We start from the raw sequence: 18885 nt of genomic DNA on the forward strand, positions 1-18885 counted from the left end.
GTCTCTCATCTGGTAGTACTTGGCCCTGGGTGATTAGGGCAAGTGGATAGTGGCCCTGAGTTTGACAGCTTGATAAGGGAGGTGGTTGGGGTATAGGCTCTAGTTTAATTGGTTTGTATATGAAAGGCATGCTTGTAGGAGTCCTTTACTATCTCTAGGAATTATTAATAGCTAGCCCTGGGAGGGGCAGTCCCTCCAGAGTGAGCAAGGCCCCAGATGTCAAAGCCTCAGAATGAAAAAGCAGGTTAATGTGGTCGATTGCCTCTCCTATGAATTCCTGCAGCTCACTGACTTAACTACACTGTGAGCCTTACAGCGCAGATGTTAAACCTCCAAAAGTAAGGTGCCCAGGCACGGAAGGTGATTTTCAGGGGCAGCTCATGCATGACTTTTTTTAAGTTATGTAGTTATTTTAATGTATATTCCAAATAAACCAGCATACCAAATATGTTACTTCATTGATAAAATAAATTTACTTTAAAAACATCATAACAAAAATGTTATGTAAAAATGTAAGTCCAGCATTAAAGAACAATTTTAAGCAAATAACATCAGAGGCTGCGAAGGTAGTGCACATCCTTTTGTTTGTCCCCATTTTATCTCCAGCACCCAATGCAATCTTGACACTCAGACCTTGTCTAAATGAGTGAATGAAGCAGCCCTGGGCTAGCCGCATTGGCATCACCACACCCCAGAACATCTTGGAAAAGAGGATCAACAGTGGATGGAGCAGAGGAGTTGTTTTATCTGAACTTTTTTTTGCAGATGAAAAAATTGGAAGCCAGAGCTAAAGAGAGGACTTCCTCAAGGTTCCACAACAAGTTCATGGCCAGTTCTAACCCAATCTTGTTCTTTCTTTCTTTTTTTTTTTTTTTTTTTTTTTGAGATGGATTCTGGCTCTGTCACCCAGGCTGGAGTACAATGGCATGATCTCAGCTCACTGCAACCTCTGTCTCCTGGGTTCAGGTGATTCTCTTGCCTCAGTCTCCTGAGTAGCTGGAATTATGGGCGCGCATCACCATGCCTGGCTAATTTTTGTATTTTTAGTAGAGATGGGGTTTCACCATGTTGACCAGGCTGGTCTTGAACTCCTGACCTCAAGCAATCCACCTGCCTCAGCCTCCCAAAGTGCTGGGATTACAGGTGTGAGCCACCATGCCCAGCCTTGTTCTGTTCTGTTCTCTTTTCTTTTTCTTTTCTTTTCTTTTCCTTCTCTTTCTCTTTCTCTTTCTCTCTCTCTCTTTCTTTCTTTTTTTTTTTTGAGATAGGGTTTCACTCTTGTTGCCCAGGCTGCAGTGCAATGGCATGATTTCAGCTCGTCGCAACGTCCATCTCCTGGGTTCAAGCGATTCTCCTGCCTCAGCCTCCTGAGTAGCTGGGATTACAGGCATGTGTCACCATGCCTGGCTAATTTTGTATTTTTAGTAGAGACAGGGTTTCTCCATGTTGGTCAGGCTGGTCTCGAACTCCCGATGTCAGGTGATCTGCCCACCTCAGCCTCCCAAAGTGCTGGGATTACAGGCGTGAGCCACCGTGCCTGTCTGTGTTCTCCTTTCTTATCACTAAGATCAGCTGTGTTGCCACATAGGACTCAGTTCCAGGGCAGGACCCTTTGCTTCTTCCTGGAAGCCCCTGTCTGTCTGCTGGCTCATGCAAGGCCTCCGCCAGGGGCTAGTCTGGAAGCAACACTCCCAGCAGCAGCCTGGACCCTGGCTGGGTGCACTGGGGCTCTCAGGCACAGATTCTCCAATCTTCCAGGCCCCTGAGGCTCCGGATTTTCTCTTTTCATCAATAGAGGTTAAGGATGTGTCCAGGGTCACACAGCTATAGCCAGTCAGGACCAGGTCAGAATTGGGTGTTCTTTTCAGTGTACTCCACCACCTCCCCATATGGGTGACTGGATGGAGTGGGCTGAAATGGGCTCTCTGGCAAGGTAATGAGCTCCCCATCCCTGAGTGTGCAAGAAGAAGATGAATATCCCTTCATAATCCCCCTGGAACTGTGACAGGAGATTTTGGCATAAGGTGGTTCCAGCTAAGGGCAGTGCTCAGCGAGGTTTGATGTCTGAGTCACTGAAGACCTTTGCTCTTCGGATTTCCAGCTTGTTGGCTGCTTCATGGGCTGGGCCCAAGGAGCTCAGTTACTAACACCACCAGGAAAGAGCTCTCAGGGAAACATGCTGGAAGCTGTTTCCTTTTATTTGTATTTGCTGTCTTTGACTTTGGAGATTAGCTCAGCTCCTGGGAGATCTGTGGGGGATGTGTGTTGAGAGTTCTGGTGGTGAGCTGAAGGCCCTGGATCCTTGAGCTAGACCCTGCAGAAAGCGATGGATTCAGCCAAGGCCAGGGTTCTGCCTATGGGCTGATGGGAGCGTGGCATCCTGGGACACTTCCCCAGAGTGGCCACTAGAGGGAGCCCACTCTCAGCTGCACCCCAGAAGTGATACCTGGAGGGCATCCCTAGGTTGGCCCGTGATGGAGCAGATGGGATGTCAAGCTGGTCAAAGGTAATGTCTTTCAAACTTGTTAATTGAAATCTTACATGGGGCCCCACATTCCAGGGACAGTTAGCAGGGAAAAGTTTGGGGTGGAGGGGAAGGAGCAGCGTAGAGAGAGGAAATCTGTCCATTTGTACACAGACTTCTGCTCAGCCCCTCTCTGCCCCCATGTTCTTGGCACTGGGCTAGGAGGGAAGCCGTGGACAAGACTCGAGGGGGAGTGGAGAGCAACACGATGGTCAGGGAAGAGAGAAGGTGCACAGCAGCTGTGTGTGCACACCCGTGCGTGGGTGCCCGGATGAGCCTCTGTCACTGCCCCAGAGGGGAGCTCAGCCTGATGGGTGGGCTGCGTCTCCAGCTGCCGCATGTCCAGCAGAAGGGGCTGGTTACCCTAATCCCCATCTGCCTCTGCATCAAGAAGCACAGCGTCCATGGTGAAACCCTGTCTCTACTAAAAATACAAAAATTAGCCAGGTGTGGTGGCAGGCGCCTGTAATCCCAACTACTGGGGAAGCTGAGGCAGGAGAATTGCTTGAACCCGGGAGGCGGAGGTTGCATTGAGCCGAGATTGCGCCACTGCACTCCAGCTTGCAGGACAAGGGCAAGACTTCGTCTCAAAAAAAAAAAAACAAAAAACACAGTGTCGCCATTAACAGTCATGTATAAAAATGCAGGAGAAAACATCTAACACGTAGCGAACAACTCATGTTAAACAGTACAGTAGGACTGCATTTTCAAAAATGTGTGTATACATACAAAATGTTGATGTACTATTAATGATGCTGAATTCGGCTGTGGAATCCAAATTATTTTTATTGTTAAGAATTTTTGCCTCTGAATTTGTGCCTATAAATGCATTGCATCTGTAAAAGGAAAATAAATTAACAACAAGTGTTTGTTTTTCAAGCATGAGAGAGGGCCCACACCTGACTCAGGAGTGCAGCCTCTGCCTCTGGCTCCCGAGGCCCCTGCAGCAGCTGTTAGAGGCCTGCTTCCTGTCTCGTGCTGCCCTTGAGGGTCTAGGGATGGTGGGCAGACCCTGAACTGGGGTTCCTAACCCCCCTCTCTAAGACATGCCAGTGTCTTCAGCCCCTTGTTGCCTACATTCTTCTCCCACCGGTTCTCTCATTGTGCACGTCCCTCCCTACCTCCTGATCTCCAGAAGAGCTAGGCTGAGAGGTGAGCAGCAGTGGATTCCTTTGGGCCCCACCTCAAATCCTGACTGCAGCACCAGCTGCTGCTGCTTCTACTAAACACCAAAAGCCTGACAATCAGCTGCTTCTCCAACCAGGTGGCAGTTGCTGGGATCAGTTGTATACTACCATGAAACCCTCTGTCATCTCACTCCCAAACCCAAAATCCAATGCACAACCAAGAGACATTGCTCTAAGCTGAAGTGCACCTCTGGAAGCTACTAGAACAGCCAAAGATGCTCTTAACACACGTGTATACATGGATGCAATTGCAAATGAGGACATAGGCAGGTGGGTACAAACACCAGGTCCATGTTTGTACCCAAACACAGAAGCAGACACACACACCTATGCATACATAATCACATGTGCACACGTATGCATGTGGCACTCAAGCAGGTGCACAGGCAGAGTGGTGGTTATGGACTAGGACATCCAATTACCCAATTCTAGAGATGTTTATTGAGCACTTTCTAAAGTCCAAGTTTGGTTGCTGGGCTCTGGGGATGCAGAGATGGGTAAGCCACTCACAGAACATTCCACAGTGATCAGCTTCTCTGCAAAGCAGAATATGGTGTTGGGAGGAGTAGAATCACAGGATTTGGGGGCTGAGGGGGCAGATAAATTCAGGGGTACCTCCCATTTATAGAGTGTTTCGTAGTTTGTAGATCACAGCCACAGGAGGCAGCGCAGCTACTTTCCTGTTTTACTTTAGGATGTATGTGACCTAGGAGAGGCTGGCCTTGGGTCTTACAAGCTGTACTGCCTCCGGCTTCCTGTTACTGTAACTAGGGATTTCTGTGATCCCCGGGGTGGTGGTCCAGGCCTTTGATGGACCCGTGGTGACCCACGTGGCCCTGACCCATGTAGCCTCCACCTCCCCATCCCCTAGTTCGGGTCATGGGCTTCACACGCCACGTTGCTGAGGACACTGTAAGATTGCACTCAGGGCCAGGCGCGTGGCTCACACCTGTAATCTCAGCACTTTGGGAGGCCGAGGTGGGCAGATCACCTGAGGTCAGGAGTTCGAGACAAGCCTGGCCAACGTGGTGAAACCCTGTCTCTACTAAAAATACAAAAATTAGGCTGGTGTGGTGGCAGGCACCTGTAATCCCAGCTATTCAGGAGGCTGAGGCACGAGAATTGCTTGAACCCGGTGAACCTAGGAGGTGGAGGTTGCAGTGAGCCAAGATCACACCACTGCACTCCAGCCTGGGTGATAGAGTGAGACTCCATCTCAAAAAACAAAACAAAACAAAACAAACAAAAAAAACCCCAAACGTTTCCACTCTGGATGCCAGCTTGAAGGCTCTTGGTCTTGTCCTTGACTTTTAGGCAGTCCTTAGCTCCCAGAGAGAGTAGCATTAAAAATCATCATCAACAAAGTACCTCATTAGGCATAGCTTTTAATAATGCAGAATGCTCAATTTTTATTGAAAAATGTTTGTCAAAACACAGAAAGCACTAGAAATAGAGCACCCCAGAATGCCAGAGTTGGGAGGCATCTGAGAAGCTTCTAGTCTAATCTTCTCCTTTGACAGATGAAGTCTGAGAATCTGGGGGTTGATTCTCACTGAGGCTCTGTCCTGGGTTGCCCCAGGTGCTGTGAGGAACAGGAATGGAGGCACATGGCACCCACACTGGTCTCTGAGATGCCGTCACTCACAGCTTCTCCCCATCAGCCAGGGCCTTGGACACAGCCCCAGCCTGAGTTGAAACCTGGCCCTGGAACAGGAAGTGCTTGGAAGCTTCCCTGCCGTTGCCGTGGTGCTCACAACCACCCTGGAAACCAAGGCAAGCTCCCCCTGTCAAAGCACCTTGGCCCATAAGAAGAAAAGGGTGAGCCCCAGATGTGATGAGCGCTTCCAGGCTTCAGGCTCAGAAGGCGCCCAGTCCCCAGCTCTCCTGTAACTCAGAGGCCAGTGTGATGGGAGTTCCTCCACTCAGCACACTTCCCCTGTAAACACGCCTGTGGTGGGCAAGAGGGCTTTGGAACAGTAAGTACAATGGGTACTTTTCAGCCACTTCAGAGACCAAGAAGCGTGTCCTAGTGACAGGTGCTGCTTAGACTTGGGTCCCTCTGGTCTACTTGGCAGGGAGGGAGTTTGGGGAATCAGGAGGGGTCAGGGAGCCGAGAGACCATTGTAGGTAGCTCCTGCCCACCCACAGGGACCTTGGCACAGGCTCTCAAAACACATGAAGGGGCAGATTGCCTAGTGAGATGAAAAAAGAACACATTTCCAGGCCATTGAGATGTCCCCGGATTTCAAGATCAGCTAAAAAAGTTCTTAGATATTGATCTAAGAAAGCAGAAGCTTTGGGTAGCTGAGTGCAAACCCCAGCCTCCCTCTCTCTGTAACTGAAGCAGTGCTCCGTGGGCATAGCGAGTCCTGCGTGGGGTTTATTCTTTGCTGACAGGGTCTGCTTTAGAATGGAACCCTCTTCTCTTTTCTCAGATTCCTTTAGGCCACGTTGAGGATTCGGGGATCTATGTCTAGGGCAGTGGGAAGCTGGTGAAGGGTTTTAAGCTGAGGAGTTCATCGTCCTGGCTCCTGTGAGGTAAAGGGATCAGAAAAGCATGTATGTGTTACCTGGGGTGGGAGAAGCCTCCTCAGGCAAGGTGGAAACTCAGCCATCAAGGAAAACACACATTGCTGTAAACTGAAGTGCACCTCTGAAAGCTACTTGAACAGCCAAAGATGCTCTTAACACACATGCATACATGGATGCAATTGCAAATGACACCGGCAGGTGGGTACAAACACCAGGGCCATGTTTGTACCCAGACACGTTTCTTTTTCTTTCTTTTTTTTTTTTTTTCCTTGAGATAGAGTTTCGCTCTTGTTGCTCAGGCTGGAGAGCAATGGTGCGAGTTTGGCTCACTGCAACCTCCACCTCCCGACTTCAAGTGATTCTCCTGCCTCAGCCTCCTAAGTAGCTGGGATTACAGGCATGCGCCACCATCCCCAGCTAATTTTGTATTTTTAGTAGAGACAAGGTTTCATCATGTTGGTTAGGATGGTCTTGAACTCCTGACCTTAGGTGATCCACCCGCCTCAGCCTCGCAAAGCGCTGGGATTACAGGTATGAGCCACCAGGCTTGGCCCCAGATATGTTTTCAAATTAGAGACTGGCAAAGGAAATACACACACACACACACACACACACACACACACACACACACGACATATTTTCATATCTAATGAAAAAATTTGTTTACCATAAACGAAGACAAATGATACACTTCTGCAACATGTATGGCAGACAAAATGTTAGTGTCCCTAGTACATAGAGAGCTCCTTAAAAAATGCTAAGGAAACTACAGGAACCCAGTAGAAAAATGTGAAAAGCCTATGATTAGGCAGTTTTCAGAAAAGAAACATTAAAGGGCCAATAAATATATAAAAGAATGCTCAACCCCACTGGTAGCCAGGAAAGTTCAAGTTAAAATAAGAATCTGAAACCATCCAACACTCACCAGCTTGGCAAAAGTAAATATGATGATACTACCTAGTACTAGAGATGTTGTGAAAAAAACAACAACACTTATAAATTGGTGATAGGAATGTTAATTGCTGCAATTTTGGGGTAAGTGAATTGGTATTAACTATTTCAATTGAAGATACAGATCTCTGACATAATTATACCACTTGGAAGACTATTTCATAGAAATAAAAACAGTAACACAGAGATATATATACACACACACACACACATACATACATACACACATATATATATACAGATGCAGATATAGGTAACGTATAGATACATGTATACACACATGTACACAAACTGCCATAATAATGTGTATGCATATTGTTCCCATTGTTTTTATTATGGGAATAAAGGAAATAACCTCAATGACTTGGCAGAGGAATATTTTAATAAATAATGATGCATTCACTGTATGAAATATTATGTGGCCAGGCACAGTGGCTCATGCCTATAATCCTGGCACTTTGGGAGGCCAAAGCAGGAGGATTGCTTGATATCAGGAGTTCAAGTCCAGTCTGGGCAATATAGATCAGTCTGGGCAACCCTGGCTCTAGAAAAATTAAAAAATTAGCCAGGTGTGGCAGTGGATGCCTGTAGTCCCGGCTACTGGAAGGCTGAAGTGGGAGGATCACTTGAGCCCAGAAGATTGAGGCTGCAGTGAGCCTTTATCACACCACTGCACTCCAGCCTGGGCAACAGAGCAAGACCCTATCTCAAAAAAAGAAAATGTAATATTATGCAGCTATGTTAAATTTTTCTTTCCTGTCATTGTATTGGTTCACTCGTTACAGCAAGCATATATTATTAATACTTTTGCAATTAAAAAGACCAATTAAGGCAATTAAAAGGCAAAGAAAAGCCTGTCTGCCCAAGTGGAATGCAAATTCTATGAGGCAAGAATCGTGTGCATTTTGCTCACTGCTGTCTCTCAGAAACGGCTAACACCTCTCTCCATATGGCGACTGCACAGGAGATGCTTGTTGGTGAATGGATGAACATAGCCATGGCTGTGATGCAGGTGAAGTGCTGTTTGGGGAGCAAAGGGAGGTCAACTGAGGTTCTTGGTCATCAAGTGCCGTGGCTTCTGCTGGTTTTACCAGCTCACCCACTTCTCCTCTTCTCTGATGTTGCTCTGGGGAACTACCCAGTCCCCAGTGAACGTTCTTGTTGGGAGAATTAGTCAAGGTGTCTCCTCTCAGGGGCCAAAGAGTGGGCCCCTGAGCTAAGCCAGGCCAGTTGGGGCCTCTTGTTGAGAATCTGGATTGCAAAGAACCCTGCATAGATGGACTGTGGGAGAGCCGCCTCATGCTAGAGGCAGCGCCTGACAACAACAGCCACCAACTCCTGGTGCGTGCCACCCAGGTCCCTGCAGCTGCTTTCCTGTTCTTTCCCAGAGAGTTCTCCAGTTTCCTTTGAGTCTATGAGACGCTCCTGTCATCACCATCCTTCCAATCAATCTTAACCTCCCCCCAACGCCATAATCAAATGGGTTTCTGTTGCTTGTAACCCAATAGCCCTGATAATGTTCAGAGATAGCTGGAAAGTCCTTCCACTCTTCCTCTCTCATGACCGTGTAAGCTGGGGTGACCATCAGTCTACAGGGCTCCAGGGCAGCCCTGGCCTACAGCCATTGTCTAGGCCTAATTCTTAATATCATCCCTTTAGTCTCCTGGTCTGAACAATCAAGTATGTGATCAGCCTACTTATAGCTATCTTTTGGTCTTCCTCACTTTGGCAAAGGATTATCTTCTGTTTTGCTTTATCTGAGCCACTTTCCCAGAACAACAGCAGAGATCTGTCTATTCACCTGCTTACAAAAAAAAACAAAAAACAAAAAACAAAACAAAACAAAAAAAACAGCAACAACAAGATATTCTCTTGATTGATAAATAACCCACATTTGAGGCTTATTCATTATTGTTCCTGTGGCAAAATATAGATTCTTTAGGCCAATCTCCTCCATAATATTTTGAAAAGTATGGAAAATTTCACCTTTACCTCTTTTGTCTTCTAGGTTGCTTATCTTTTCTCTCCTGGGTAATTTCCACTTTCATTCATGATAATGTCGAACACGGTAAGTAGATCAGTTTCTCAAGAAGGTAGGTGATGAAAAGAAGCACTTAGTTATGGTCATTTTGACAATTTTCCACAAGGGGCTGGGCCCTGCACCACCGAAGATCTCAAGCGTTATTGGCTGACTCGGCTGAAAAGAGCGCGTCCAGGCAGTGCCATCCAGAGAGCAGAGAGCAGGCTTGTGGTCTGAGCTGATGATGTTTTACTTCGACGTTTTACGTGACAGCAGGACTACATCTAGACTCAGATTCCACAGTTTTTAATCACTCGTCATCTTCTAGGCACTATTTCCCAAACTTTATTCTACTTTATACTTTTTACAACATTGGAAACAAGATGATATCCCCGCAATCCCCACCATCGCCATCCTCACCGTCATTGCCGCGATGACCATTACCGTCACCACCACCACCCATTATTCCCATTTTACACATGAGACCTGAGAGCCTCAGAATGTTAAGTAACTTGCTCAAGGTCACACAACTAGAAAGTAAAATTTGAACTCATATGCTCTAGTCTGTGTCCCATGGTCTCGCCACCTCTCCATTGGTGCGCTGGGTGGCTTGGGATCAATGACATCCATTCCTGTGGGTCCCTCCTGGTGCTATTTTCCTTGCTAGGTTGCTTTGAGCCTTCAGTCTAAGGTTTACATCCATGCTGGATATCGTCCTTTTTTATGTAAATTGCTGAATTTCCCCTGGAGCCTCAAGAAAATGTCTAAGACTGAGCAGTTCTGCTCCTGGGCATATAACCAAAAGAATAAAAAGACAGGTGTTGAAACAAAAACTTGTCCATGAATATTCACAGCACTCTTCACAATAGCCAAAAGGTATAAAAAACCCAAGCGTCCATCAGCTGATGAAGGAATAAGCAAAATGTGGAATATTTACACAGTGGAATATTATTCAGCCTTAAAAAGGAATGAAGTATCAATACATGGATGAACATTGAAAACATTATGTTATGTGAAAGATGCCATCCACAAAAGGCCACATATTGTGTGATTCCACTTGTATGCAATACCCAGAACAGGTGAAAACATAAAGTCAACATAGGGGCTAATCTTAGAAAGCAGGTTAGCGGTTGTCACGGGCTGGGGATATGGGAACAGGGAATGACAATTTAATGGGTATGGAATTTCTTTTGGGGATAATGAAAATGTTCTGGAATTAGGTAGTGGTACTGGTTGCATAACATTGTAAATGTTCTAAATGCCACCAAATTGTACACTGTAAAATAGATAAAATTTTATGTTTTGTATATTTTACCACCATTAAAAAAAATTCCTTGCCCAAGGTCTCCACATTTTAATATCTCTCTGTATGACAAGTTAGGATAAGTACTCAAAGGACAGTACTTAAAGCCTAATACTATCCCTGCCTGTGGATTCTTCAGAGAGCTACTTGCAAAAAACAATCTTTCTCCTTGACCTCTTACCCTCTGACACCTCTTGTCCTAGATCCTAAACTCCAAATTACTTTGTAGCTTGAGATCCTTGGTCTATGGAATACAGCGTCTTTGCCTTGAGATGTCTCGGGAGAAATATTAGCCATGTTCAAAAATTAACCAGCACTGTGAAATTTGTCTTGATTTCCTTCCTGCTATACAATTTGGAAAATCTGGCATTTATATGAAGTTAGAAAAAAAGATGTCTTCTCTTTCTTTGATTACCAAGCAGCACAAAGCTCGGCTGGAACGCCGGGTCGCTGGCTCAACCAACCGGTGGCGTTTGCCCAAACAGCCTTTCTCTGGGGACCTGCTCTCACTTTCCCAGATGTGCAAGGCTCTGAGCATAGACTTTGAGGAAGCTTTGAGGAACCCAGACAGGTATGGAGACTCAAAGGTTTGTGGGAGGGAATGGCCCATCATTCCTGGGAGGGGAGGTGCCTGATGACCGGGCCACTCTGATTGGCTGGAGTGGCTGTCAAGGGCACATCTGCAAGGAAGGCTCCCTCTGGAGCCAGCTCTCAGGCATGGACAGGGTCATAAGTGGCTACTACCTCTGAGAATGTGGGTGGTTTCAAAAGTGCAGAGAAAGATTGAAATTTTTTTTTTTTTTTTTTTTTTTTTTTACAATTTTTCTTCCCACTGGGAACTTTGAACCCAAACAGGATTCTGAGTTTATTATCCAGGGACCAACTGATTTTTTGACAAACAAAACTTAGTTAGTCCTGGCTCCGTGTTTAGACAGCTTGTGAATGTCCATTTTCACCCAGTCAATTGATCCTCTCTCAATCTCATGGCATTCCGAGCAGTAGGCTAGACCCTCACTTCCCCATATGATGAGTTCTCTCTGGCCTCTCCTGGAAACACAGAGCTGGACCCTTGCCTTAGTCTGTTTGTGTTGCTATAAAGAAATACCTAAGGATCAGAAATTTGTAAAGAAAAGAGGTTTATTTGGCTCAAGGTTCTGCAGGCTGTACAAGAAGCATGGCACCAGCATCTGCTCAGCTTCTGGTAAGGGCCTCAGGCTGCTTGTACTCATGGTGGAAGGTGAAGAGGAGCCGAGTGTGCAGAGATCACAGGGCAAGCGAGGAAGCAAGAGAGAGGAGAGAGGGGAGATCCCAGGCTGTTGTTGACAACCAGCTCTTGTGGGAACTAAGAGAGTGAGAACCCACCCCTGAGGGATGTTATTAATCTATTCATGAGGGATCTGCCCTTATGACCAAAATACCTCCCATTAGGCCCCACCTCCAACATTGGGGATCAAATTTCTACACGAGGTTTGGAGGAAACAAACATGCAATTTGTAGCAACCCTATTGCAGAAAGCACACCTCATTTCCCTGGTGCCATGGACCTGGCTTGATGCCACTACCATCCCTAGGCTGGCAGCATCAGTCTTGTGAGCTCACAGCCTAATCAAAGTGAGCATGGACTGTACTCCTGGGATAGCACCTGGCACAGAAGAACTGCCTGCTCAATCTTTGTTCAGCAAGTAGCCAAATCTTCCCTCTCTAGAGCCATTGGCCAACCCTGTTCCGTTGCCCAGTTCCTTAGTGCCAGGGCTGAGCCAGGGATGCAGATGCTGGAGCTAGGCCTAGGACCAGAGGCAAAATGATCCCAAAAGCTGATGAGAGGGTCTGGGCAGCAGGAACTAAGTCTCTAGGAGTCACTGAGCTAAACTGGAGGTGGTGGCCTGAGGGGTGGGGTGCAGAAATGGCATTTGGTGCTGGGCATTTGGACTGTTACAAGCAGTCTATCGATAGGGTTGGAACCCCAACTCCACGCTAATTCTGTGACCTTTAGTCAGTGGCTAACCCTCTTTGGGCCTCAGTTTCCTCATCTTTCAAATGGTTATATAGCACCTTCTTCAAGATGAAGAGTCATCTTGAGGATTAAATGAAGCCATATGTTGAAAATGCTTAGCACTGTTTCCGGCAAATAGTAGATGCTTAGTAAACAGAACTATTTTCTTTATTGCCTGAGCCACATTTTAGTAATTAATCCCGGTGATTTCATCTTGGGGTGTCTCAGCTCTGTGCTCTGCCAGTCAACACCCCCTTTATTTCACTCTGCCTCCTTGCACCTTCCCCAGTTCCTTCCTCCAGGACAACACCTTCCTCCAGCACAACAGGGGCAGAGGAACCGGTCTTCTGGGGAGAAGCTTTTACACATCTGGCCCTCTCCTTTGTGATATTGGGAAGCTGCATGTCCAGAGGCAGCAGATACTCTCAGGTGTTCTGGGCAAGTCTACAGCCATGCATCTGGTGCTCAGCTGATCAGGATTGGTTCTGCCAGGGCACTTGGGCTCTGTTCCATGAGCCTCTTGTCCTCCTCCTGAGATAGTGGGCTGGCCTGGGCACATGCTGATCATGGTGACAGCAGAGGGCACGAGGGTAAGCCCAGGAGCTCATGTGTCTTTCAAACCTTCCACCATTTCACGTTCACTAGGCCCCATGAACTGAGGCAAGTCACGTGGCCAAACTCCCAGTCAAGGGACAGAAAACACACTCCATCTCCTTATGGAGAGAAACTTTGCAGTATGGAAGCAGAAGGTTTGGACAGAGGGAGGGATGAAGAATTGAAGTCACTGGTGCAGTCTACTGAGTATGGGAGAAACTGATGTTCTGTAATAAACACAAACTTCTCTGGGCATGGTGGCTCATACTTGTCATCCTAGTGCTTTGGGAGGCCAAGGTGGGAGGACTGCTTGACGCCAGGAATTTGAGACCAGCATGGGGCAACATGGTGAGACCCTGTCTTTACAAAAAATTTTAAAATTAGCCAGGTATGCTGGCGTGAACCTGTAGTCCAGCTACGTGGGAGACTGAGGTGGGAGGATCACTTGAGCCAAGGAGATTGAGGCTGCATGCAGTGACCTGTGATTGTGCCATTTCACTCCAGCCTGGTAGACAGAGCGAGATTTGTCTCTAAAAATAAAAAAGAGACAGGGAAAGAGAAACACACACACACACACACACACACTTCTTTGTGTTCACAATAGGAATTTGTTCCATGTGATTGTGAATAACTTCTTAGAAAGAATAAAGGTTGTGTATAACATGAAGGGCTTATTCCTGGTAACTCTTGTGAACCTTCAGGCATCAGGCAACTCTCAGGTGGCAAACTCCACTGTCAGTAAGGGCCTGGAATGCCCCATGCAACATACGTTATATCCCCCAAAGCACTACATGGCTGTTTCTGCCCCACCTGGCAAGCTGTGTTCATGTCATGGATGGTGTCATTGCTGCTTTTCCCACCTGGGGGTGCTGTCTGCTTGGACAGGAGCTGGACCAATCTATTTCTTGAGTTACAGAAAGGGTCATTCATGGTGGAAAGCTGAGGGAACAGGCTCCCAGCTTCTCGTCTATTTCGGGTATGTAATTGTGCCCAGCTGGCCAACACTTCCTTCTGCTGTGTCTGGGTTTTCATGACGCAGGGAGTTCCTGGTCAGCCACTCAGAGGCGCTGATCTTCAGGCTGCTGATCTTCTTGCCTTGGTCCTTTTGCAGGTTCTGGGGCACCGAGTGTGGAAGAGGAGGCTGAGAGGAGGAAATGTTAACTTCCTTGCGAGTACCCTAATCTTTTAGTGCCTTAGTTTATGTGCAAATCGGGGATGCTGTCTTACAGGGTTGCGTGAGAATTATATGACATGATTCATGTAAGGAGCTTAGAAAAGTGTCTGGCACATATACGCTCAATGCACATGTGTCAAGCATGTCCCTGGGGTCCACAGGTGTGTATGGATGCGTGCTGTCATGGAAACCCAGAGATCCAGCATGGGAGGTGTGACTCAGGCCAGACTGGGGAGGGAGCACCCCCACGAAGGCTTAGGGAGCTGTGGCCCTAGGAAAGACCCAGAGCCCTCCCTGTCCCCAGCTGGTGAGGCTGCCTAGTGGTTTTCTCCCTTTCTGCCCGCAATGCCAAGTCCATTCAAGAGTGGGAAGAGGTCATGCTTAAGAGGTGAGAATGAGAAGAAGGGACCCCTATATTTTTATTTTATTTTATTTTATTTATTTTTAACCAGAGAGCAGTTCTGGGATAGTGGGACTAGAGACCAATAACCCATGTTATAGAGGTGTTAACGTAAATAGCAAACAGAGAGGAGAGGAAGACTCTCTAAAAGAGGCTGATGTTTATTCTGGAACAGGCATTGCAATGGAATACCAGTGCCACTGTAAACTATGTGTGTATTCAGGGAGGTAAAGGAAAACAAAGGTTTTTTTGTTTGTTTTCAGACAAGTCTTGCTTTGTTGTCCAGGCTGGAGTGTAGTAGTGCAATCACAGCTCACTGCAGCCTCAGCCTCCCAGACTCAATTGATCCTCCCGCTTCAGCCTCCCAAGTAGCTGGGACCACAGACATGGCCACCACATGCTAAATTTTTTATTTAATGTTTTGTAGAGATGGGGTCTCTCTATGTTGCCCAGGCTGGTCTCAAACTCCTAGGCTCAAGTGATGCTCCTGCCTCAGCCTCCCAAAGTATTGGGATTATAAGCATGAGCCACCATGCCTGGCAAGACAAAGATTTCTAAAGGAAAAGTGAGGAGGAGTATATCATTGCGCTGAGATAATTATCCCTGGCTTCAAGGATCCATAACAAGGGTGACACCAGTTTGAGTTGCTAGGCAGATGTCCTCGCTGTACTTTTTTGTGTGTGAGGTTGTGATGGCCTTTGTGTGCGGCTGTAGGTTTCACAGCGTCTTTTGTGATAGTTCTTAGTATGAGTCATTCATGTGTGAGAACTCTCCCTTCCTGGCCTTCCCCACCTCTATTTGTTGGGTGGATTTTTTTTGTTCTGTTTTTTTTAAAGAGATTTAGAGACAAGGTCTCGCCCAGTTGCCCAGGCTGGAAGGCAATGGCTATTCACAGGCACGATCACAGCTCACTGAAGCCTCAAACTCCTGGGCCAAAGCAATCCTCCTGCCTCAGCCTTGCGAGTAGCTGGGACTATAGGAGCATGATACCATGCCAGACTCCATCAGGGTTTTTAACACATCATAACTCCGTTTTTATTTTGATACCTTTCACAGAGACAATGAAAGAGAGAATGCTAACTGAAGGCATGTAGGTGCCAGGCATTCCAAACATTCACTCTTTCACTCCTCCCTTCCTCTGGGACCAAGAAGCAGAAAATGGAAGGACTGGGGTCCAGCCCCAGGTCTATGTAACTCTTCCTAGTTAATCAAATTGGCATTTTGCCCTTTGGATAGTTTGCTCCAGGAAGTCCGTACATCCATGAGAAACTTACTTCCTTTTCTTCCCTTTCTGCCTTTCTCCATCATGGTCATAACCAGCCTAACAGCACGTTCCCAGCATCCCCATACCAGGCATTGCAATGGGAGTTCATCTCAGACCACTTAGTCCCAAACAGTGAGACAACTCACAGATGCCATGTGTTCCATTCACTTTTCCAGTGATCCTAAAATGAACCACAGCCCTTGGGAACAGCAGAGCCTACATGATGAATGGTATATCTTGACAAGCAGCCCTCACACCCAGGAGAAGGCAGTGTGCTCGCCTCTGTTTCCCAGCATCCCTTTGCTCAGCCAATGACACTGATGTTTGTGAGCGTAGTTGAGTTCATGGACCTTGCGCCATATTTTCCAAAGTCTGTGGCTCCATTTTGGGATCATGGTCTGAACTCTTGACTCTGGCCAGCTCTTCCCAGATGTGTCACCCAAGCCACGAGGGGGATCGAGGGAGGAAGCGAGGGTGGCTTGGGTCAGATCTCCACTGCTCCTGTTGAATAAGCAAGTCCAGCTCCCACTGCCTGCCTTAGGCTGAGTCATTGGCAGCCATCCTCCCCTCTTGGAAAGGGCAGCACGTGGTTGGTAATATTCTGGACACAGGCTCCCACCCATGCTTCCTGCATGCACCCTGGCCCATGCGGTCTCCTGGGATTGTTGGAGACAGCGTGGTGAAGTTGACATTGCATGACACAGAGCAGCTGTGGGCACAAATGTCTCTTGGCTGGCTGGCTTTCTGGGATGACTGTCTTTAAGCTGCGAATATGTGACTCAAATTTTGTTTCACTTCCTGGCTTAGCACGATGAGTCCATGGTGTTTATCTATGTGGTCATGGATTCATTAATGAATATTTGCTGAGCACCTGCATGATGGCTTGTGCCGGGGTCATAGCAGTAAACACATGCCCCATCTGTCTTGCAGAGGATACACAAGTAAACAGGCAGCCACAAGATACTCCAGAAGGAGTTTTAAGGGGGAAATCCCAGGACGGGCAGGGGTAAAGCCACTGGCCCAGCCTCCCCAGAGAAAGCAGCAATGAAGTTTATTCTGAAGAATGAGTAGGAGCTTAGCAAGGGGAAAGGCGAGGAGGAGAGCAATTGGGAAGAGATGAAAGCAGCAGTTGGCAGGTCCAGGTGCAGGCTGCTGAGAAGGGCTGGAGTGGGGACCGTTGAGGAACCAGGCTGCAGAAATATGCAGGAGCTGGTTAGCCATGCTAAGGAGTTTGGGCTTTCCCCCAAGAGCAATGGGGAAACACTGGAGTATTCTCAGCAGGAGAGAGACAAGACCAAATTTGCATTTTGTGGGAGGCAGGCCTCCGAGCAGAGCAGGGCTGGAGGCTGGGAGACTTTGGCAGTGACTGGAGGGAGACCACAGGGGCTTAGAGGAAGGCTATAGCGAGAACACCAAAGAGAGATGGACAAATTCAAAAGATCTAGGCAAGTGATGAGATGTAACAACACTCAGCATGCTGGCTTGGGCAACTGCAGGCTGGTGGTGCCATTTCCTGAAATGAGAATCTGAGTGAGCAGGGTAGGATTTGGGGTAGATGCTAAGTTTAGTTTTTGGACACACTGAGAGTGGGACCTGTATGACCTCTAAACAAAATTGTTGGTGAGTTCACATCCCAGAAATGAGCAGAACCCTCTATTCTTTTCTCCCAGCAGATATTTACTGAGTATCTACTATATGCCAGATAATGTTTTAGACACTGAATAAGCTGTCATTCAGGCAGCCAATTATGACCTCAAATATCTCCTCGGTAAGGCCTACCACAAACTGAAAACAGGAATCAGCATTATGAGCCAGCTATCAGAAAGCCTACAGTTTTTCAGATCGGCAAATGGTGACCTGAGGAAACTCTTCCAAAGGGCGAGATATGATTAGCTTGATCAATGGGTGCTTTAAGGACATTTATGCTAGAATAATGCATGTTGTAGTTGGAGAAAAATGTCAATATTAACTCCTGGATTTTATGTTTGCATTTTCCCTTGAGGTTATGCATGTCACAAATCCAGAAGTTTTTCTGTGAGAATTTCAAGAAAAAGGACATCCAAAGTGGGGAAGCAGGTGAGTTTGTGTTATCCGTGGATTAAGCCAGAATGTTGCTGATTTCAGGGGCATCTTGTGGTCTTTATGGAAGGAAACCAGTCCATAAGCCAGGGCGCTAGTGTATAAGTTGCAATTCTTATCCACTTCCCAGCGTCTAAGAAATAATAGGTGCCCGGTAAATATTTGTCAAATGTGCAGTGAGTGAAGCCAGCCTTGATAAACACATTTTCATATGCTCCTCGCCATGATAAAGACAAACGTGTTGATGTCAATAAATAGCCCACACCTGTAATCCCATCAGGAAGGCCCAGGCGAGTGAATCACTTGAGGTCAGGAGTTCAAGACCAGCCTGGCCAACATGGTGAAACCCCGTCTCTACTAAAAATACAAAAACTAGCTAGTCATAGTGGCATGCACATGTAATCCCAGCTACTCAGGAGGCTGAGGCAAGAGAATCACTTGAACCCAGGAGGAGGAGGTTGCAGTGAGCCAAGATTATGCCACTGCACTCCAGCCTGAGTGACAGAGCAAGACTCCGTCTCAAAAAATAAAGTAGTCTTTGTATTGAAAGACTAAACAGAGTGCAGCAAGCATAAAGCAGCTGTTCTTTGTCTCTTTGGGCTCTAACCAGTCATGACTTGGACGTTCACAGCTGCACTTGTTCAAGAGGACTTTTCTAAGGCAGGATCAAGAATCAGGATAGGTCCTTTTTTGCTAGAAAAAGGTTCATTGAGCCTCATGAGGAGGCAGCTTCTTAAAGCGGATTTTTTTTTTTTTTTTTGGATAAAGCCTACTGCATGGTGTGACTGCCTGAGATCAGATCCAGACTCCTTTCCTAAGAGAGGCTAATAAATTCTTTTCTCACCTTCAACTCTGAACAGGAGAA

The 18885-nt window shown here is 46.9% G+C and overlaps 1 protein-coding gene across 10 annotated transcripts in view; it reads left to right on the plus strand.

Annotated features, from left to right (window-relative positions):
* Positions 1-5451: 5451 nt before the first annotated feature.
* The window catches only part of BTBD16 (BTB domain containing 16), a 66575-nt gene continuing 53141 nt past the window's right edge, over positions 5452-18885 (plus strand). For 3 of the 10 annotated variants that reach the window (XM_054435378.2, XM_054435372.1, XM_054435374.1), the window contains exons 1-4: positions 5464-5687; positions 9203-9262; positions 10940-11088; positions 17944-18017. In XM_054435378.2, coding sequence (XP_054291353.1) covers positions 9245-9262; positions 10940-11088; positions 17944-18017 — 241 coding nt within the window. In that variant the 5' untranslated portion in view covers positions 5464-5687; positions 9203-9244. Of the gene's footprint in view, positions 5688-6146; positions 6250-9202; positions 9263-10936; positions 11089-17943; positions 18018-18885 lie in introns of all 10 variants that reach the window. The other 7 variants (XM_054435376.2, XM_054435371.1, XM_054435373.1 and 4 more) reach the window with 6 other exon arrangements.

This window comes from Pongo pygmaeus, chromosome 8 (genome assembly GCF_028885625.2).
Source record: "Pongo pygmaeus isolate AG05252 chromosome 8, NHGRI_mPonPyg2-v2.0_pri, whole genome shotgun sequence".
NCBI classification, from domain to species: Eukaryota; Metazoa; Chordata; class Mammalia; order Primates; family Hominidae; genus Pongo; species Pongo pygmaeus.